Below are 23,742 nucleotides of genomic sequence, written 5' to 3' on the forward strand. Positions count from 1 at the left end.
ACGGAAAACAAAAAAAAAATGGCAAATAAATATTGTTATTAAATACTCAGTTTTAGTTATTTTTATTTTGATATTAAAAAATATACTGTATTAGATAAATACTAGTTATACATTTAAAAAATTAGTAACCCTCATGTCTCCCTGCATTAGAAGTTGCATAATTTAGCATTTACAGATGAAATATAATTGTGAGTAAAGTTCAACATGTGAAATAGTCTGACTGGATATGACAGAACATCAAAAGAAATGACGAAAAATTTCACATCTTATCAAAATAGTACTACTAGAAACTAAAAGCTACTTGCAATTTTCACTGGTTTTGAGATCAGTAACAGTCTGACAAGGAAAGAATTTAATGAACATGATTATGATGCCTCTTGATAAATATAAAAACATATTGACTGTAAAATAATTACCAGTTACCAATTATATCTGTTGTTTACAAAATTTGTTATTTGGAAATATCTGTTGAATGTTTTGAAATTAAAATGTGTTAACTGAAATGATTTAAAGAATTGAAGTCTTTAAATGATACAAAAGCAAGGATACATTGAATGATTGCAATTGAGACAACTACTAGCCCTGCATTGTAGGGCATTGATGTAAACAAGTACAGGTCACCTGAAGTCTTCAACAATGAGCAAAAGCCTGAATTTAAAGATCGTTATACATGGGCTAATTAAGTCCCAAGATAATGCTATCTACATCATTTGCTTTCAAATTTTTGTTAGTTTGTTTCTGATGAAGGTTAATTAAAATAAGCCCAGCACACTTAATTTGTGAACTGTTTTTATTAAATTTCAAAAGAGAAAGCTAATAGACAAATTTAAGCAAATAACAAAAAAAGGAAATCCATTTAATATGGCAGACAGCAACCAAACACAACCAATGGACATAACGAACATATTTTTAAATGCCCAAACTGCAATAATAACATTAGATACAAAAACATCTTATATAATGCTGGATTACACAAAAGTGTTTAAATCATCTGCTCTTCTCTAGTGTTTAAAAATTGTACAGATTTGGTGTCACAATATCTCAGTAGCATGGATTAGAATCCCGGCATGGGAAGAACAAAAAAAATTTGAAAGCAAATTTACAGATCTTACATTGTTGGGTTGATGATTTGACGACTAAATGCATGTACATGTACAATATATACAAAAAGTTGGCTGCTATTGAGACAAAGGCAAAAATCATAGTGCAACAAAACATGTTTATTACAGATATAATAACAACAAACTAAAATAACACTTACCACTACTAAATGAATAGGAACTTTCAGGAACTAATTGCAGCTACTGTCCAGGTTATGTTAAACAAATCACCTCCAACTGATCTGTTCAGTGAAGAGTTTTTACCATTGAAATGAAATGTGAACACATTCCAATCTTTTGGCAGACGTGAATATTCTCATGTGGCATTTATACCTATATTCAAGGGTACCTATATCTGGTGGTGATAACTAACCATTTTTTTCTTCTTTTTGTTTAATTTTGAAAAAAAAAATGGAATTAAACCTTTTTTCAGCATTTTGGAAAAATATAATTTTGTAAATTTTTCATGTTTTTTTCATTTATTTTTATAAGAATTAAATTTTAAAAGAAATTTTTTTTTAAATATTTTTTTTTTTTTTTTAATTTTGAAAAATTTGATTTTTTTGAAATATTTTGCATTTATAAATTTTTCAAACTTTAAAAAAGTTAATTTTAGTTGCCTTCGTCCATGCATGCATGGACTAAGTCTGTTGTGTAAGTCCATGCAAGCATGGACTAAGTTAGGGTTAGTTGCCTTAGTGCATGCATGCATGGACTAAGTCTGTTGTGTTAGTCCATGCATGCATGGACTAAGTTAACGTTAGTTACCTTCGTCCATGCATGCATGGAGTAAGCTTAGTTTCTAAATTTTCATGTTTACAAATCATGAAAAGGTTAAGCCTTACTATCAAGTTTTGCAATTTATTTCTCAGGTAAGTTATAATGCACAATATGTATGTAAAACATAATTAATAGGTTGAATATGAAAAAAACCAACTAAACAGAAAAAAAAGGTAATTACATCAAATTAAAAAATAATTGAACTAACACCATGAAATTTAGAGGTAAGAAGAAATGGAGGTTTTCTAAACTTGATGTTGATTTCCAGTTTTATTTAATACCTTGTTATAATGAAATTTACATATACACTTATTTGGGGTTTTGTTCTCATCTTCATCAATAAATTTTAGTACATACTGTTTTAAAGTCTTGCCCTGCCAAATAGTCCTTTTAAATTTTGTTGTCTTTACTTGATAATTTCCTGGAAGTTTCCTTCAATATTTTGATAGACGCATTGTAGCTTATAATAAAGTAGATGTTGATTTTTTGTTACTTTTTAAAACGTCATTATTTAAAATAAATTTATTCTACTAACTAACAATCACGTAGAGCTAAAGATTATTGCGTACTCTTATATTTGTATTCAAAACAGATGCATGCTGTCTATAATTTCCTCTGTGTGTTTGTTGTTTGCTTTATCATAAACAGAACATATACATGTATCAGCATTCCACGAATAAGTAATCTAGTTGCAAAAACAAATTTTATAATTTGATGGGATATTATTAATATTAATAGGCTATTTGGGAGAACTAAGAAAAGTAATAACTGTGGAACAATTCATGTCTTTTGACAAATAAGTAACATCAATAGGATACATCATAGCTGCTTTATTATTCGAAAACAGAAATATGTTTGTAATGTAGTATTATTCGATATTTTAATGCATTTTTAATGTGAATGTCTGAAAACTGATACCTTACAAAATAAAAATGGACAATATCTGCTGAGTTGATAATAATTTCCAATCTATCAGATTATCTTTTTGTTATCTGAATGTGAGTTTTGTGCAATCAATACAATACACAAGGGTAGTAAGCCGTTAGTCACCTATGAAGTTTAAGTTTCAAATCTATTGCATTGTATAGTGAACAATAAAAACTGGTAAAGGGGATTTATGAGTAGTATTTTTGTCTGGTACTTAAAATTCTCCCGATAAATTGTAAAAATCTTCAGTGTTAAGATTTGATATGTTTAAATCGACACATCATCACAAATGGACACGGTTGCGAGAATATCTCGCTACATTAAAGACCTGTTGGTGACCTTCTGCTGTTGTTTTTTCTATGGTTGGGTTGTTGCTTCTTTGACACATACCCCATTTCCATTCTCAAATAACATAAAGTCACCTTTATTCCACTGCCTAGACGTTCTAATAAGCCAACGATGTAAAATAAACCAAATGAACACTGGATAAAGATACATTGAAATTGAAAATGATATTTTTAAAGTCTACATCCTGTCTTACATTATAGAATAAAGGTAAAATCTTAAATATACCGAACTCTGAGGAAATTTTAAAACGGAAAATCAAACGGTTAAATCAAAACCCTAAACACAGGAAACGAATGGAAAACTTGCTGTCATATTCCTGACTTGGAATAAGTATGTTTTTGTGCTGAAACTGGTGTCAATGTTATATATAGAGATAATAAAAACAAATCTTATATCAAAGTTAAAACAAATTATCGAAGGTATGGCATCAGCAAACATAGAGGGAGAGTATTGAACTTGATGCCATACTCAGGAAAAACATCAAGACCAAACATTCCGAAAGATTAAGTCAAATACTGTTTTGGCAAATACTCGAACCAATGTTTTATATGATTGTCCATTTGATATAGCTGTAAAATATATTTAAACATTAGTAGTATCTGTATTACAAACTTTTGTATCATTTCAAAAATATAATAGTCGGATTTTTATTCTTCTTCCATTGATGTAGCTGGCAAACAACTGTGAATGTCTTAAGTAGTCAGGTACTTGATCTTTCTGTGTTTTCACGGAAAGAGGCAATGTTGCATATTTAAGATGAATATTGCTATCAAGAGTTAATTATATTCCTATTATTGTTAAATGTTTCCCTCAGCATTGGTTTTTAAGCCACATTTGTTCAAGTTTTACTACAATTGACATGTGGTATACAACTATTGCCATTACTTATTTGCCCCAGCAAGGTATATGATAGCAAACAATCAAACTTATCGTTAATGTTTGCACTATATCCAAGTTTGTTTGCCCTTTTTCTCACGTTATGTTTCCGTTAGTGTTTGTTTCAACTAAACTAGGAACTCAAAACTTTATAAAAGCAATATCATTGCGGCATAACTGTCGTGTCTGGTTCGGAAATTCAAGTCCTTTTATCAAACGAAACAGACAAGAACCAGACATTTGCTGTTTACCAGTTTACAGTTTCGTTTTTGTTATTGAAAACAACATGAACAATTTGCGCTGTGCAAGGAAAGTGGAAAATATTAAGCGGAGAGGGCTCATCTTTATCAGATTACCAAATTATGCTCTGATTAGAATCAAATCAACTTTTCAGCACAGTTAATATCGATTGTCAATATAGAATATCTCTAATATATTCTATTATTGGTGTGAATCGGTGATTGATGTAGACAGCTTTTCATTGAGCAGTGACAAAGTACAAATGTATGAGCATTAGTATCGTGATAAATGGTGAAGTTCAAAAAAGGATTTTGATAATTCACATTCTTTAAATTAGTTTTGATTGATAAAATGCAAATTATCGATTTAATTTGAACCATTTATCGGATAAACGTTTCTCACTTATGCATGTATTCATGACATTTATCCGAATTTAAAATAAATGTCCTTTTAGACATTACATTTTTCTTTCCTTTTACAAATCAATACGTATTGAGTAAAATATTTGTGAAATAAATTTTTCAAGATGAAAAAGAGTTGTGGACAGTATTATATTTATGTGTTCATTGCTATCTTAGATTGTCCAATACAACTACCAGATACTTTTATGGGAGTTTATACAATATACTTTGACAAACAACATGCATAAAATATAATCAGCACAAACCATGCAGGATTGTAAACAATAACAACAAGAAACAAATTGTTTAAGAACTATTATTAAACTTTTATATATGACACTATACAAATAGTACCATTACCTTCATTTAATACATAGGAAAATGCCTGTACCAAGTCTGGAATATGACAGTTGTTATCAATTTGTTGATTTGAGGTTTTGATTATACCATTTATTAGGGATTCCGTAAAGAATTTTCCTCAGAGTTCAGTATTTTTGTGATGATACTTTTGCGGTGTACTTTTGGTGTTCGTCGTATTAAATTGTTTATCTGTTTCAAATGCAAGAGTTAGACAGTTTCCTAGTTTATTACTTTGACAATTTATATAACTAAAAGGTGTATGTCGTTATCTCACTAAGATATATGTATTTTTCTAAATATTGATGATGTTTGCTTCAATATTTTTATTGTTCCTAAGGGAGTCGTTTTCAAAGATATGCACACAACCGTATTTTTGTAACATTACTTTGTGCGTTGTACTTTTGTCGTGTTAGATATTGTATCTTTTTAAAGTTCAAGAGTAATACAGTTTCATATTGTAAAACCTCGGAAATGTAACAGGTTTTATGACATTATCTCTCCAAAATATATGTATTTCTTTTTCTTAATACTGTTGACGTTTGTTTGAATATATTTATTTTTCCTAAGGAAGTTGTTTTAAGAGATATGCATACAAATTGCAAGTGTATGTGGATTGATTTGTAGGCACATATTGTTTGCATCAGTAAATTTCATATTCCTTTTGATAATGAAGGTTTATCAAGGATCGAATACTTTAACATGTTTTACATTTACTTTTACATTAACATGAGTGCCTTTTAGACAAACCACTTGTCTTCCGTATAAAATATTGCTACTCATGTATACAAGATAATGAGGATAATGCGGTTTTTTTTTTTGCTGTTAACCGCTACTTTCAGCAAATCCAAATGTTTTGTGGGAGCCATTTTGAAGTGGTGGAAGCAAAAGATTACAATTTGAACCACTAACATTCAGCGCAGGAAAACTAACAACTCCATTTATTTAAAATTAGAGTCTTACGCACCTGCCATGTATTATGAAGAGGTTAATATGTGTCACTAAGACTCAAACCTCTTTCTCTCACCAATTTTAACTGAAAGCAAAACAATAATGATGTAGTAAGGCGGACATGTAGGAGAAGATTTCCAAATTTCGAATTTGTTATATAGGAAAATATTCTGCAAGCTGTAATGAAATTATTTATGAGTTACTATCTGTATACATATACAACTGTTTATCATTATTACTTACATTGCAAACGATGATGATCTTAAGTTAAAATTAGAAATAATAAAAACTTAAGTTTGAAACAAAACTAAGAAGACTAAAACAAATTCGTATCGATAAATTTATCATGTTCATACGTAAATTATATAACAATCCACAATATAAAAGACGCATACTTGATATAAAAGTTCATAGAAGGTATGAAATATTAAACATTTGTTCACTGTTCATAGTTTTTATTTATATAACAGAAATCATATTTTGAATAAAATGTTGAAAAATGAAAACAGTGATACATATACTCGAATAAAAAAGATCGATATATACCTTGGCATATTGATGAATTGACTGGTAAAAATAGTCTTGCATATTTGTAATTTATTGTTTCAATTTTATAAAGTTTAAAGTTTCAATATTATCAAAAGAAAGAAAGGATATTAAAAAAAGAAACGAATGGTAATCTGAAGTGTACTTGGAATTGACAATTGATAGATTCCGTAAGATTTGCTCCTATCTATTACTGTAAGTCGATGATCAAGATCAGTAATATAAAACGACACAGCTAATGCCATAATTCCAATTTATGCCTTCAAGAATTGCTTTGCAGTGATATGAAATACATACCGATTATTTGTAATCGTATTTTTTCAATTTATATCCGTCTTTTTAGTCAATATATTATGGTTCAGCAGAACGTATATACTTAATTATAATTGACGTTCATTGTATCAATCGGAGTAAAATCACGCTTCACTAATATCATTGATTACAATTTGTAAGAAATAGAAATGCAGATTAATAAAATGTCTATGGTACACTAGACATCAAGAAAGAAAATAAAGGTAATTAAATCGGCAGACATACTGACAGTATCTTATTAGCCTGTGATATCCACTAAAGCTTAAAGTGTTCATTACATGTTATTCTTAATACAAGCTATTTAAACTTCACAACACGTTTTGAACAACAACACGTAAAAAAAACAAATTTCATATACAGAGATGTGGATGTATGACATTTTGTTAACAATAAGTGTCATGATACATACGAGCAAAACCTGAAAATTTGTAACTAATATGTTTGAAATTTATATATAGAGAAATGAATTGTACAATGTAGCTAAAGCATTGGAAAATACCTGAACTCAAGCAAAACTATAACAGTTATTTTCAAGTCGATTCAATGTTTGATATTAGTGATCGTTTGGTTTTGGCAGGTGTCATTGAAGTCCATTTCCAATCTTTGAATTAAATTTGGGGTTCTGTATTTCTGTCGGCACAGTTGCAAGTATTTTTTAAGAACAATTGAGTACAAAATACGAAGTATACATTTATGAGTATTTCAATCTAATATGTGTAATTTTACTTTCATTTTATTCTTTCAAGAAATATTTTCAAATTTCAAAAAGCAATTGATCTTGAATTACCTGTTACAAAACAAATTCATTTCTATGGAATACATATATGACATTTATATTGTTAAAACCTTTTTATGAACTAACTGCATTTTTAGGACCGTAATTCAAATTATTTGACGTTTTGATTTGCGAATCAATTTAATTAACCTATCAAAAGCTGATGTAAAATAAAATGAATTACAACTCACGTGACATCGACGTGTCAGAAATTGTTCAGCTAGATTTGTATTAACCTACATTGATATAATCATAAAACACGATATTCTGTTAGCTTCATAGAACTAGTTGACTTTATGAAGTGAGGGCGGAAGTAGTTTATATTTGTACAAGTAATAAAACTGATAATAAAGCAAATATCAAATGCGGTATTTATAGAATTCATAAATAGTGAGAATTGGATATCGCCTTTCATTTTTATAATGTGCTTTTTTATATGCCTTTTGTGTTTTTTTGTTACATATGACGTGGCTCTTTTCTTAATATTCCGTCATTGTGATATTGTGCTATGGTAAATTTTGTAGTCTTGTCTTTCCTATTTGCCAGTGTGCTTTGGGCTTTGTGTTTTGTGTTTATTTGTTAAATATTGGTTTGTTATTATGGTTGTTTAATTACCCAATGTGGACATCTGTACCCCTAAAGTTTGAATTTTTTTCCCTAAAATGTCTGTTTGTTTCTTTGTAAAAGATGTTTTTACAAATAAATACCAGCAAAAGGTTTAGCTAGCTATAAAACCAGGTTTTATAGCTGACTGTATGCGGTATGGGCTTTACTCATTGTTGAAGGCCGTACGGTTACCTATAATTGTTAATGTTTGTGTCATTTTGGTGTTTTGTGGATAGTTGTCTCATTGGCAATCATACCTCATCTTCTTTTTTTATATTTATCCATTATGTTCTACTTTAAAAGGTGTATATACCAAGAAGGCAATATGACAATTGTTATCTTTCCTTCTGATGATTTTGAGCCTTGAATTATGACATTTGATTACGAACCTTCCGATTTGTAGTTTCTGTGGAGTTTGCGATGTTTTTTATTTTTACTTTTTAATTACAAGATACATTTTTTATTAAAAGCTGTCAGTTCTAAGACTTAAATGTCCGTTTGTATGGTGTTGTTTGTGGTTTTTTTTCTCTCATGAACTTAATATATTATTGTCTATTTGTCAATTTTTATTTTACAATAGTATCAATTTGTTGTTCACATGAACGTGCATCTTTTTATTGAAAACATGTTACTATCTATCACTTTTCCATTTTTTCTGTGGTGTTCTATTATTTATATTGTAGTTTTTGAGCAAAACAGTTGGTATGGGTAATGGTAAAGACTTCTAGCCAAATTCAAGTAATCATTTATTTTTTGTCATGATTAACATGACGGCTGCCGCTAATGGACTATTTACTGCTTACCTTTCTAGATACCTGGTTACAACGTTAGTTTTGGGGTTTCTTAGTTTATTGTTTTCTATGTTAATCATGTTAATTGTGAGACAACAAATATATCGAACTTATGGAAAAATTAAAACGGAAAGTCATTTAAGAAATGGAATAATCAATAGCGCAAACACATTTAACGAATAGAAAACAACTATCATATTCTTGACTAAGGATAGGGATTTTTATATGTAGACACTGATTGATTAAATCTGGTTTGGTGGGTAGCTAACCCTCTAGCTTGTAACAGTCGCTTGTTTTAAAGTTTGCTTCTTTTTGCTATGGTCTCTTTTCGAATTATGGTTTAGATACTTATATGGTTTTCGCTTTTTTTCGTCTTTATATTGTCACCTACATATTTTAACATACCATATTCGTTCTTTTTTTATACAGTTAAACACAATTTGCTTCTACAACTATATTTGCAATGTATGGTTTGAATTATAGTTTAGGTCTAAGATCGCTATGCTAACTTCGTAATACTACTATAAATGTATTGACATTTTACTCGTGTCCTTAATGTGGAGATTACATATTATCCACCACTTGCAATGCTTGTGCTATATATTGCAAGATAGATCGAACAACTCAAGCGTTTTTTATGACAGAAACTACTTATAGTTTGATCGCCTTATCCTCTACAATACATACGAAAAAAGCGTCAATGTTCTTAGAATAATAGATCTTGCATAATACGTATTGGTATTTCTCAATCTTGCCAAAATACGCTATAATACTTGTCCTATCTTGTTTATTAATCGAATGTATATTTTGACATTTATGGTGCATTTGTATAAAAATGTTATATCGTTTCTACCACTAGGAATTGATATTGATCTACATAAAACAAAATAACAGCTGGTTTATAGATTATCGTTGTCGTTCCAAATCGTCAGTGCAAGCGTGTGCTTTATTACAACAAACAACATCCAGCAAGACAATGATGATTGGAGAAAAGTGTTTATTTCTTTAACGAATAACATAATTATTTATGAACACTCAAACAGGCTGGCTCGCCATGTTATGCTTATTCCTGAATAAATCAATTTTACAGTCGAATTGTTCGTTACAAAATTCAGCATTGTTAATCACACAATTGAACTGATTCAGCTAACATGCAGTGAGGATTTAAAAGTACTAATTGAAAACACCAGGTATTTGTCAGATTATAAGATCAATTTTGTTATTGATTCGAAGTCTCTTTCAGGCATACTGGTAGAGTTATGTTGTGTAAATTTTTTGGAATATCATTACTTTATTGCTGTGAAGAATTTACCAAGGACATAAACGATTAAGGTAATATTGTTTAATATGTTCATTTAAAATCACTTGTTTTTGTTATATTTCCTCGCAAAAGTTTTGAACATAAAATTTTAATGAGTTAATTTTCGTAAAACTATACACCAACCATTGACACGATGAGAGGTTTATTCCATAGCAAACAAGAAACATTAAAGTTGAACTGTACTAACATTATTATAAATTTATATCAAAACTAGATTTAATATTTGTAAAACAGTTTTACATTTTTTCGAGACGCCCTGACTTTAACAAAAGTTGCATACTATTTGGTAGCATTTTTGAAGACTCATTTTCCTGTCGAGGTTGAAAATTTATTTCCTTTCTTAGTGGTGTGTATGTTTTTTCAAAGAATTTTATACTCCTTTCATTTTGATTGAAACGTAGAAGGTTTAATGTTTTTTGTAATGGTGTCATTAAAACAGCCAATAGTTTTGAAAGCAATAATACCAAGATATGTTTAAAGAAGAAACCGTTGCCCAAACATTAAACACTAGTTTCTGCATGCGATATACATGTTTCAGGAACTCCTTTTGTTAAGTGATTTCTAGATTTAAAAACTATGAACAAACTCATCAACTAAACTTTCTAATTTTGAAAATTAGAATCTAATGTAGGAATTTCTTCTAAAAAAAAGATTTAAGCTTTGGTCATCCCTATTGCATATTGGCCCATGACTGGAATTTGACTTGAAAAAGCCTTCACAGTGTTGTTTTAATTTTGTGTTCCCTTGTATCTATATTTTATTTTAATTGTGCATTATCGAGAAAGTAAAACCAAGTTCGGCATTCTGTTGCAATAAAGCTTGTACAAACTCTTTTTGTTGGTGTATCTGCAGCTGTCAAGTTAACAATCAACTGCAATAACTTTCTCATAGAAGTGAAATACAGCTGAGTTGTCTTAAATGTCTGTAGACTAATAATTACAAACCAAACTAATTGACTGTGACGTTGCATACGTGTCCATGAACGAAACATCAGAACTTTTCTTGTTTGGTATTATTTTCAAAAGAATATATCACCGTTTTGATTAGATAAATAGACATTACAAATATAGAACAGAAATTAAAAACTGGCCCAAGCAATTGATGAATCAAAAATTGCTCACAATCCTAATTTTCACAGAAGCTGCAAACAATGTATGCTTTTTCAACACTTTGGTTTGACACAGAATTTTTAGGCAGAGCAAGCCCGATAACAAGTTACTACCAGTTAAAGCGGTACATTACAATAGGCATAGTGTATACATCAATGAGGTACAATGTAGCTTCGTCAACAAACCCATCTGAATGCTAGGAAACGGTCTATCTTGTGTTGAAGTATATACGACAACTCAAATACATGTAGAATACATTGTTCAATGCACACAACATTAACAATATGTTGATAGTGCTTGCTCGATTTGGCGTTATATATCTAAACAACAATGCTAAAGTAAAATGAGGAAAGTTAAGAAAAACAAAATTCCGATGGGAACCTTCAAGCAATCCCTATGAATTTTAAGCCAAAAAAAAAATAAAAAAAGTGCCATAGTATAACTAAATTTAAATATACAAAGACCGACACATTATGAACTTACTGTTAATGAAAACAAAACCATTCATTTGAAGCAAATATGGGAAAATATTGTACATTTTTTGCTTTCGGTTTCATGTTTAAATGATATTTTATTTTCGTGATTGAGTCATAACGACATAACGACCATCTATCAACTCGACTCACAATTTCAGCCTTTTTTGATGGCGCGTCTTTAATTTTATTAATCTATATTCATTTGTAACTTACAATTTTCATTTTCATTTTCAAGTTATGTAAAAGATACTGCATACATTTGTATTTTAAGTTTTTTCTATTCACCAAGGGTTTTCAGGGATTGGTCAAATGAAAGACCGACCGTAGCGACATATAAGTATATAATTCATCTTTAATTTGGAAGATGCGGTTAACTATATCAAATTGATATGTATATTTGTCATAATACGGTTCATATTATGATTCCATGGTGTTGTGCACAGTTTCAAACTTCAGATAATCCTTTATGCTCGATATTTTCAATTTATTCCTTTTGTAAAATCTTTTCACTTTTTAAATTTTTCTTGTACTTTAAAAGTACTTGTGAAATTTTTGGTCATTATAATGTTGTCTCAATGACATTCATCATCTCCGTTTTGATTTTTGAATTAAACTGCACATATTGCGTTGCTGAATAAACTTCGTACGTTTAAATGAGAAAAAAATCCTAAAATAGCAATTCATTGAATATTTACAGCGACTCGTTTTCTTCCATAACATGACATTTGATGATTTTATATTTCAATCATTTATCAGTGAACTTCTCACAAGTAATATTTAAAGGAAGCATTAATGTTAATTGTTGTTTTACAAGATATGTTTTAATTTCCCAAGAGTACACGTCTCATGCTGGTAAACTAAATATGGTTTCAAATACGTTCATGAATCAGGTTTCCTTATTGAAATGTATTTTATTTTAGAATTTATGTTTAAATGTATCTAGTAAGAAGACTTTTAGCTATTGTCTCCTGACATAAAGCTAGAGTCATACAGTACGGATTATATTAGTAGTTAGGTGGTGGTTCCCACGTACATCGTTTTGAATCTTGTATCGTACTTAATTTTCGTTACAAAAACATTCTACAAGATATATATTTTTCAAAAGATTTAAATTACAAATATAACAAACTCTGAACAAATTCTGAAAGGAAAGTCCTGAGGCAAATGACAAAATCAACAGCTCAAACACCTTAAACGAATGGACTCAAACTGTCCTACGCCTGACTTGGTACAGACATTTTTATGTAAATAATAGTACATACCTAGTATTATAACTAGTCAAATGTCTAACGTGTATGATAGTTCCATAACATTTCTTTTTTTAGTGACAATATTGTGTAATACAACAATCAGACATAACAGGTAAACATGTCAAAAATAGGGGAACTGCAATTGACATTGTGTAATAATCTCAATCACTATATGATTGTCTAATCTATTTATTCACAGTGACAACATAAATTATAATTATGTTACATAGTATGCCATTGTCATATTTTAATCATATAATTATGAACGGTGTGAGCAAATGTTCTTCTTGAAGGCCGTAATTTTACCTATAATTAGTTACTTTTGATTTATTGTTATTCAGATAGAGAATTGTCTAATAAGCACTTAAACCACGTCATTTTATGTACACATATAGCAATGCTATTGTCAACATTCATGTGTTTTTACATGTCCTTTTTTTATATAGTCGGGATTGGTTATCTTTATCCCTCATAGTTGTGCTGAAATGCACGTTTTAAACATTATCAATGTCTAGCAAAAAATTAATGTGGTAACGACAATCTTGTAGTTGTAGAAAAGCACGAGATTTAATCTTATCCTTATTGTGCATGTCCTTGTCCGATGCAATCGGTATTGCTTATATTTACTCCGCATTGATGTGCTTATAATTTCTTGCATTTGATAATAAAAAACAACTGCAAATAACTTGTGTTATTATATTTAGATATGTATATGAAATGCAATAGTACACTAAACATAAATTTGATGCATATTGTAGGGTCTTATACAATGAATATGTATTTTTGTATAAGGCTGTTTTAAATTTGTGTTGTTTTCATAAATTTATCCAAAGAAAGCACAGTTCATTTCATGACCCATAATAAAACTGCTGGAAAGCCCTAAACAGTTTACCAAAAATATACCAAAATATAGATCGAAAAGCTTGAGCAAGATGAACCTCATAAACAAGCTTAGACAATTGCATGTGCTTTTGGAATGGTAACGTAATTCTTCTCAGTAATCAAAACTGTTGTGTTGGTAATGGCAGGTAAATTGTAATTTAAAAGTCGCATTAGGTAATTTCAAACTCGAGAGAATGAGATATTCGAAACTTATCCATAATCCTTTTGCACAACGACATACCATTTCGATTAACCACAAGGAATGTTTTTTTTTCCTATTTGACCCCTTGCAGATAGATCATGCATAAGCAGCCGCTGTTGACATGCGGTTACTTAGAACTGAATATATCAACTGGAAAGTTTCTATCACTTTGTTTGTTGCTTAGTTAAGTTCTCAGCTGATCCGCATTATCATTGTATACTTCATATTGCATAACTTATTTTGAAAACAGAACTTCTTCTTTTTCAGAATGGAACATGCTATAGAAATAATTCCATGGTGCGATTACCTATCGTGCAATACAACTAGGGCTTGGTGTGATCGCGACGGTAGACTAGATTTATCAAAAGAAACTCCGGACATAAAACACAGGATAAAATCAGATAAGTACGTTACTTTAGCATAAACAAGCAAAACATTCGTGCTATTAGTTAATCAATTACATGCATTTTAAAGTTTTATTTACCCATGCATTAATTTCAAACATCGTAAATGTTGAACAAGTTAATTATTTGGACAATAACGAAGAAACTGAATATCAATTTTCCAGCCATGTTTCCTGGTTGTATTAAATAAATAGCAGATAGACTTTCAGCAGAACATGACAACGTAGGAGAACTGAAAGATCATTAACACTGCAGCATTTCGATGTAATTATTGTATTCCAGAAATCAAGATTCAAAGTACTTAGAAATTAAAAAAAATATTTATATTCTAATATATGTTTAATAAAAAATAAATGTTCCAGAACAGTAGGACTACGATGTTAAAATTATATAACACGAATATCACAATCACGACAATGTGAATAATTTCTGCTATGCTCGAGACGTTAATCGACAGCAAGTTTGTTTAGGGATACATGTGACAAAATATTTAATATAAAATGGAATATCAGTTTAAATATACGCGAAAAAAAGCGAAAAGCAAGAGATCATATTTTGCCTGACAACTTGGCAAAACAATAAGACAACAAAGTTGTTTATCGATGATTTAAACGCATAAACTCATCCTGAATGTAAAAAACAATGAGTAAAACAAGTAAACTACAAACACTTCAAATGTCAAACTGGGTGCTTCCTCAGGATAAACATATCATCTCCCACGGATCCAGGCGATATTAAATATAATACAATAGCTAAAAGAACACAATTCTAAAATCAAATATCATCCGACTTTACTGGTGTTTCAAGTTCTTATAAATCGTGGTGCGCTGACATGATGAGTCTTAAAACGGCGAAATTTGTGTCGAGCGTTCAAAATTATGATCCTTGTATTTTGATGCGTTTAAACATGTTAAACAACAACTGATTCTAGGCCACTGCTAATAAAAGTTCTGTCCCGATTGGTATCATTAGCTCAAAACTAAGCTTTCTTTGTTGACAAGAAATACATTTGAAATGCTAATATTCTATAAATTAATGTTTACAAAAAGTTGACATATAAAACACAACGGTTCGATGTCTAGGATTAAATCTCCATAGTGGTATTTTATTATGATATTTGTTTGGAATTTGTGTTTTAAGTGCTGTTCCAACCATTATAATGCAAGCGCTATTGATGAGTTAGACGAAACACGATTCGTTCGTTCCCAATATGCAGGCCCAGTATGTTAATAAGTTTGAAATACTACGAATTAAATATTTGTCAGTAAAATAATGAATATGAAGCCTGCACATAATGTGTTTTAGTACAGCTTCACATTCGTGCATTGTCCAATATATTTCCAACTATGCATATAAATGAATGTCTTGTGATATAATTGCTAATAAAAAACATGTATCGGCCATAGATGAATTGACGTAGATTAAATTTTGACGCGCATATAAGTTGTTTTGTTTTTATGGAATTAAACCATATTACGTTCAGTTGAAGACACCTTAAAGCAACATATTTTCAGAAACTTAAAGCAATCGGATTACAAATATAACGAAAATTTATTTTGAAACAATAAATTCATATCACCGACTTATTTTTATAATTTGATTTGATATAATCTTAGATTAGATATAAGAAAACGAGAAAAATGAATAATAAGTGAACAATGATTTATATGAACTGACAGCAGATTATTGAAAACATTTGATTTTTTTCCTTCTTCACATAAATCAATAGTAATTACAAAATGATTGTTCTTCGGCTACATCTACTGATTGCAATTAAGGATTAAGGATTTAAACATATTTGCTTGTAAGTATGTTCTTTTAAAGCAACCTAAACATAATTGTACAAGATATCATTTTTCTTGACCTACCATTGTTTGAGTACCAGATATATATAAAAATTACTTGAAAATACTATAATAACTTTTTCAATACATTTCAAATTCTTATTCATAAGCATGTTGTCTCTACTATATCTTAAGTATTTTGCCTAAAAGAATTAAGATATGGACACGAGATCTATTACTCCGAATAACGTTTTGTAACGCAGTGGAATTAACGTATTGGAATGAAGCTTAAGTGAAAGCGTTAATCTTATTGCTTTGTAAACGTCCTTCAAATCCTTTTGTTTGTGTTGCTATTACAATGTCGGGTTGCTGCAGCTTTCCATCATTTCCCATCAACTACATTTCAAGTTTTAATCTAGTATATTCGCCTGCCGAAAAGGAAGACCAGGACAATTATCTTTCACTGTCAATTTTTCTAATCTTATTTTTGTCCTATAAACGTTTCAAAATTAATTTTCAAATTTGCTAATAGTTTGAAAGTTGGTTGGCTTAATTATCTTGTTTGTATGAATTGTTACTCAAGCATTGTAAATTTGAATTAAGATTGACATCTGGAATCAGTAGATAGTCGAAACTTTAAGCTTATATACAAACAAAGCAAGCAGGAAACTAAACCGTAAAAGAAAATTAGCTCTTATACAATATCATATAAGAGAAAGCCATTATTGATGAAGCAAATCATTTAAAAAAAACCACTTTACAGAATGATTTGTATCAAAGCGCTATATTAGATAAACCTTCATGACAAACGCTGAAATCAAAACATTTGACAGTCTTGGTTTCTTTCTGATTTTGTATTGTACACGACGAAGCATATACGATTACTGCAAATTTCTCAAATATTGTTTTTTATATACATGTTTCGAATATTTTGCATTATTTGCCCCAATTCAAGCTACTGAACCTTTTATCATTAGTTATCTAGCTTGACGTTATCGATCGAAGAAACATAACGAAAGCTCATCTCAATGATTTTAATTTTAATTTTCGTATTCAATTACGTTTTGTTAAACTTACTTGATGTTAGTGAAGTTTCAGTTTTACTTTGTATGAAAAGTCATATGCAAAAAGTCACATAACAAGTTTTAAATCGAACTCCGAGAAAAATTGAAGCGAAAAGTCCGTAATCAAATTGCAAAATCAAAAGCTTCAATACATCAAACAAAGGATAACAACCGTCATTTGTTTCTTTTGGTACAGGCAATTTCTTATGTAGAATAATTTGGATTAACCTGGTTTTTAACTAAATATACCATTGATCTAGCAATTTTAATTTATTTAATATTCAATACAGGAATATAAATTAAGTAATTATATGCTTATATACTTATAGAAATGGTGCTGTATTTAGAGTCTCCACAAAATCTGATTTAGAAGACATTAGTAGTTTACTGCTTAGTAAATATATAATCTTAAGGGTGACTCTCATTCATACACAAGTTGGCAGCAGATACGCAAGTGATAGTGTAACCATATGGGAAGGTATTTATTATTATAATTATCACAGCTACGATACATTCATATTGTAAAAGCTAATTGTTGTTTGACGTTCACATAATAGTGTATATCTCATAATGATACATGTTCTGTTGTACTCGCAATCATATATTTGTTGTATTCTGGTTCTCAGTAAAATAAACATCCACAATAAACTACGAAAATGAACAACTAAAATTGTAAAACAAACACACAATATAACATGTACTATAAGAGGGTAGGCGTTCCAGATTTTCTTCAATACTCGCCGAATTATTACATCATATATCAATGTTATATATTCCGATGTTCTATGCGCATCTTTATCTTTTCAAATAATGTGTGTAATGTTTCTTTAAGCTTTGCACCAAAAATTAAATTGAACTCTGGGAGTGAACAATTCAGCCGTGAAATGACTGAAATCGTGATAAGTTTATATGTATTCAAAAATAATTTAAACCATATAGTAAAAACAAAATTTATTTGCAAAGCGACACATATATAACACACACAAACAATGTAAAACCCAATGCGCAATAAAAAAAACGGATTTAAGGAAGCTGGCTTGTCATATTTTGGATTTTTTGTCAGATTTTCAGAATCCTCAGGTTTTTTAAACCATTTGAATACCTTAAAATTTGCCCGGCGACCCCCATTTTTCTTTTTGTAAATCTTTTACATGTATAATGATAAACCATCTGTGAAAGTTTTATAAAATTTTAAATATTTTTTTATAGTTTTTGAGAACTTAAACTTGTCAATGATAAAGCTATGAAAATCAAGAAAGGATATTTCCCCGCCAAAATTTAAATGGCTAATATTTCGAAAAGAAGCACGGTGACTTTTATATTTTTTTTGCTAATTGGATTCCTTTATTAGTCCCCTATCAATATAAACTAGTGTTTTGAAAAGTTAATTACTTTGAAACCGAGAATCGAGCTAACTTAAATTTAAATGTCTTATTTTCCTTCGTACAAATAACGTATGCATATTAAAGATGTTTTATTTAGGAAAAAATAGTTATGTTATTGTAAAACGCCCGTATTCAATAAATAAAAGTTCACTGCATCTGACACCAACATGATGTTTAATTGTTTGCCTGAAAACACTTTTCATTTTTTTTCCATGTTGGTAAATGTTTTTCTCAACCGACATTCGGTATTCATTCGGTACTAACGATGCCTGCTGTACCCCTCATCTGTTGTCGACATAGAACTATTCTTTAACATTAAATAATTGTTGTGACGTCATTTTATTGTTTTACCCGTTCTTAATTTCAGTTATTGGACATTCATTTAACTGTAAGAAACCAATATGTTACCTTTAGCTGTCCAGTATTTTTAAGAATAGCTCTCCTCATTATTATACTGATTATACTTACATCACTTTATCGATTTTGAAACACAAACCGTATGCATAGGTATTCACGGATATTATGTGTCGTCCTTCCGCACGCAAAAATAATAATACAAATACCCTGTGTCTTATTCTCCATGTAGCAATATATGTTGTTAACCTTCAGCTGTAATTTCTTTTTTTTAATTTGAACTACTGTTTAAAGAGGCTGACATGTAGGATATATTTCAATGTAAAGAAAGTTTATACAGGAAACAATTTTTATACTTGATAAAAAGAAGTTTTTGCTTGCGTTGTCTTTACTTTTATCTTTTTGGACGTGTTAAACAGTGTTGTAAGTAAGATGTAAGCCTCTAACAGTCCACTCTGTAAAATATTGGACAGGTCTGAGGCCGCAGACCTGTCCAAAAAATTACAGACTGGACTGTTATCGGCTTATATCCCTTACGTAGTTGACTCCTCATAGTGGTTTCCCATGAAGAATAGAAATGTGTTTGCAAAAGCATTGTCAAGATTATCTTATAAAAATGTAAGTGGATGCGTGCATTCCTGTGAACTGAAACACAAACGTTTGCCTCATATCTTACGTTTTCCTCGATATTGACAATTTCGATCTTTAACTTTCCTAAATTTGTCAGCAGTACAATAACCCCTGATCCATTTGATGGTTTATAGAAATTAATTCATTACGCTCATAACTGTTCATTCGCAAAACGTTACGCAATTCATTAATAGGGGTGTTTATCTGGCATAAAAAAAAGTGTTCCTCACAGATTTGGTAGAAAATAGGTATGACATTATGACCACATAATTTTTACAGTCACTAGAATTAATTGCTTGACCAATACGATGTCTCCATCTCAACTCATTCCTAACATATGTTTGCTATCTTCAGATAACATAATCATCTTCTGATCTGCTTATTAAACTTTTTATCCTATTCCAGATTGTCATTTAATAGATATATGCGTTTCAGGGGTCACTTACGTTGTACACGATTCCGATCTTGCAACTAAAAGCGTCGTGCGATTATCTCTATCAACGTTTTATTGATTTATATTTTCATGATGAATTGATGAGATTGGAACATCAGTTAACTACTGTTGCCTCTAATTATTAATGGAGCTTCCATTTGGCAATATAAATATTTTCGTTATAAAAGGACAATGAGTAATGTACATATTATTTTTCGTATACCCTTTATGTAGTTTAACTATCCTACCGTAGTCTAAGATCGTTCATCTTGTCAGTTCGTTAGGTATTTGTGTTTGAACTTAACACACGGGGAAACTCCGCATTGATGTCACTACGGTACTTCTGGCGTAGAAAAACAGTGCAAAATACGTTTTTTCTGCACTTTTGAATAAAAAAACATTTCTAAAGGTAAGTTTTCATTGTTGTTCTCAATTATTGCCAAAAAATGTCAATTTTCTAATGCCCGTTTCAATCCCAACTTCCGAATATTTAAAAACATTCTAGAACTTCACAAAATCCCATTTCCGGCCTCCATTGCTTTGAGTACATTCCATTCAGCGTCATCAATCTTGTGGCAGACAATATAGGTCAAGCAAAACGTATTTTTAGGAATTTAGAAATGACATGCTCCTTACCTCTTTCTCGATTTTCCCCGCGAAAAAAGCTCAACCAAAATGAAAGGAAAACTATATGAAAAAACGATGCCCATGCCATAATTTTGAACAGGCATATAGAGTTGGTTAATAAGAAACCATTTACATTTATTTTTCATAGAATTTTCTTTTTATTCATTATAAAAAGATCGATATTCTGACCATCATGACTGTATGTAAATATTCATACAAAATTCCCTTGATGTCAAAAGGGATGGCAAAAAAAAGAGTTTTCCTGTTGAATAAAACCCAGAACTATTGCAAACTATTTTGAAGCAATATCCCAGAAAGAAATAACGTAATTGCTGTAGACTGAAAAATCCCCTAATTGACAGTAGAGCAATTTGATTGGATATAACGAACTGACATCACGTGATTTTGACGCAATTGAAATTTTAATGTAAACAAACAAGGTCAGAAGGTTCCGTATGGGACATCATTGTACATTTAGTTACTGACAAACAATTACGAGTTATCAAGCTTGCCAATGCATGGTTATAAAAAATTAAAGCTAAGTCTACAGAAAAAAAAAAGAAAAAAATAGCCTTAGTATAACGACTTATCAATACACCTGGATACATATATCTTTACTAGTTAAAGAAAATATAACGAAGTTAACAGTATACGTGTGTGCTTAAAATTTCACTACTAAGCAAAAACAAACATGACGAGCCAATTATAAGAATAAGTCTACAATTATAAGGGGGCTCATAATGATCAAAGATTATATACCAATTGCTTAAAATGCCTAAGCGTATTTAAACTTAAGGTTGACCAGTATGAAATGCCTTAACTTGATTCAATGCTTTTTGATTAGCAAATCTTATTTAAAATGTTTATCAACTTTACTTTATAATTGAGTTGGCCATTCTTCAAATTAAATACGCGCGACAACAACGAGTCATATATAGTCGAGGAGACCATAAACGCTACTATGTTTTTTTAATTTATAAAAAAAAAATGTTTTGCAAAAAAATTAAATCACACAAATACCGGACATCGAAGAAAATTAAAAATGTAAAGTCCCTCATTATATAGCATAATCAAAAGCCGTAAAACACATACAGCAAATTGGTAACATCCATCATACTCCTGACTTTATACAGACATTTCCCTATGGTCCCCGGCGTAGACGTTGTACACAGAGTAAACTGGGTTAACATTCGATTGTATATCCAAGCAAGAATAACACATTTAAAGTGAATGTGAACAGGGCTTTTTGTACGACATAAATGGAAAAAAACGAAAATATTCGCATTTCAACACTCTTTGTTTTACTAACAATTGTATATTCTAATATATAAAAAGAATATTGAATGAATTATTGATATCACATTATTTTCAGATTGTTTTCGTTTTATTATTAAATTTGTGGTGATACATTTTTTATACCTGCCTTCGAAATGATATTGGTGAAATTTTCTTTTTTTTATCTAATAATATATAATCGTTGGCCCAAGTGTTATCTTATGTAATAGCAATATTTATTAAAATATGTATTTTTTTAAATCTTTTAATGTAACTGTTATGCATTTCTAGCGCCTCGAAAGATTTTCTTTTCAAATATCTCACTTTGATAAGATTAAAACCGAAATACTCTCTCTTGTCTTTAAAACCGTGAATATTTTATAATAAGTAGAATACGTGTTTTAAGCTGCTATGAAATACAAGAACCAATTTAAAATCTGGAAATAGAGTCACATTGATGATTGCATTTTAAATAATGAATGATTGGTTCTCTCTTTTTATTTATCATCTTACTTGTATCGATCTCTTTTGATATAGTCTACAGTTATCAGGTTATAAGTTCAGTTATTATTTCATAAACAAAGAAATTCAAAGCTGCATTTACATGTGCCAGGAGTCAGGAATCCCTTGAATAGTTGTTGTACATGTTATCTTAATGGGTTTGTTTTTGTTTTGTTTCGTCATTTAAAGGAGTCTGGTGATGTCAGATCGTTAATTTTAGTGTTGTGTCGTTGTTCTCCTCTTATATTCAATGCGTTTCCTTCGGTTTTAGTTTGTTACCCGTTTTTGTTTTTTGTTCATGGATTTATAAGTTTTGAACAACGGTATACTACTGTTGCCTTTATTGTTTCTCTTTTTTTAATTTCAACTTCAAGTTGGGTAAGTAAGAGCTTGATATATTGTAATGATATATGTCTGTTCTAGAAGACTATCTGGTGATTTTTATAGATATTTGATTTTGTTAGGTTGCTGTCTCATTGACGTATACACCACGTCACCTTTAATTCATATGAGTATTGCTTGTTATAGGACCTAGATTGCTTTTATATTGACATGCATTAACCAGTGCATTTATGTACAAAACTTGATAAATTTTGTTTAATCTCTATTTAAGGGTTTATAAATACTAGCATAATATTAAACGATTTTCTCATTGACGAGATGTTCCACTTAATTTAGGCTGTCAATTATCCTACGACTTACGTTCGAGACTCTGTATAAATCATGCGGAGATTAAATTTTGATTGTCAGTTGAATAAACAAAGGATAATGAATTATTTCCACATAGCAAATAATTCGCATTTCTATCATACGAGAATATGTGATTATCACACAAAAGCAGACTTGAAGTAATCCTTTTCGAGACCAAAGTAATTGAATAATAAATATATCTCCGTATCAATGTGGAAATGACAAAACGTAATAAATCTAATGGAACTATAAATACAGACGTACTTTATCAATGTAGTATAGACAACAAGTAGCATCTTCTCTGTCAATTTATACTAATTGAAAAAGTGTATTTCCTGAATACAG

The 23,742-nt window shown here is 30.0% G+C and overlaps 1 protein-coding gene across 1 annotated transcript in view; it reads left to right on the forward strand.

Annotated features, from left to right (window-relative positions):
- The window catches only part of LOC134721722 (uncharacterized), a 103,003-nt gene that overhangs the window by 73,544 nt on the left and 5,717 nt on the right, over window positions 1-23,742 (forward strand). The window contains exons 2-4 of the mRNA XM_063584897.1: window positions 10,254-10,342; window positions 14,518-14,655; window positions 17,832-17,980. Of these exons, the coding sequence (XP_063440967.1) occupies window positions 14,519-14,655; window positions 17,832-17,980 (286 nt within the window). The 5' untranslated portion in view covers window positions 10,254-10,342; window position 14,518. The remainder of the gene's footprint in view (window positions 1-10,253; window positions 10,343-14,517; window positions 14,656-17,831; window positions 17,981-23,742) is intronic.

The sequence above is a fragment of the Mytilus trossulus genome, chromosome 6 (genome assembly GCF_036588685.1).
Source record: "Mytilus trossulus isolate FHL-02 chromosome 6, PNRI_Mtr1.1.1.hap1, whole genome shotgun sequence".
Lineage (NCBI taxonomy): Eukaryota > Metazoa > Mollusca > Bivalvia > Mytilida > Mytilidae > Mytilus > Mytilus trossulus.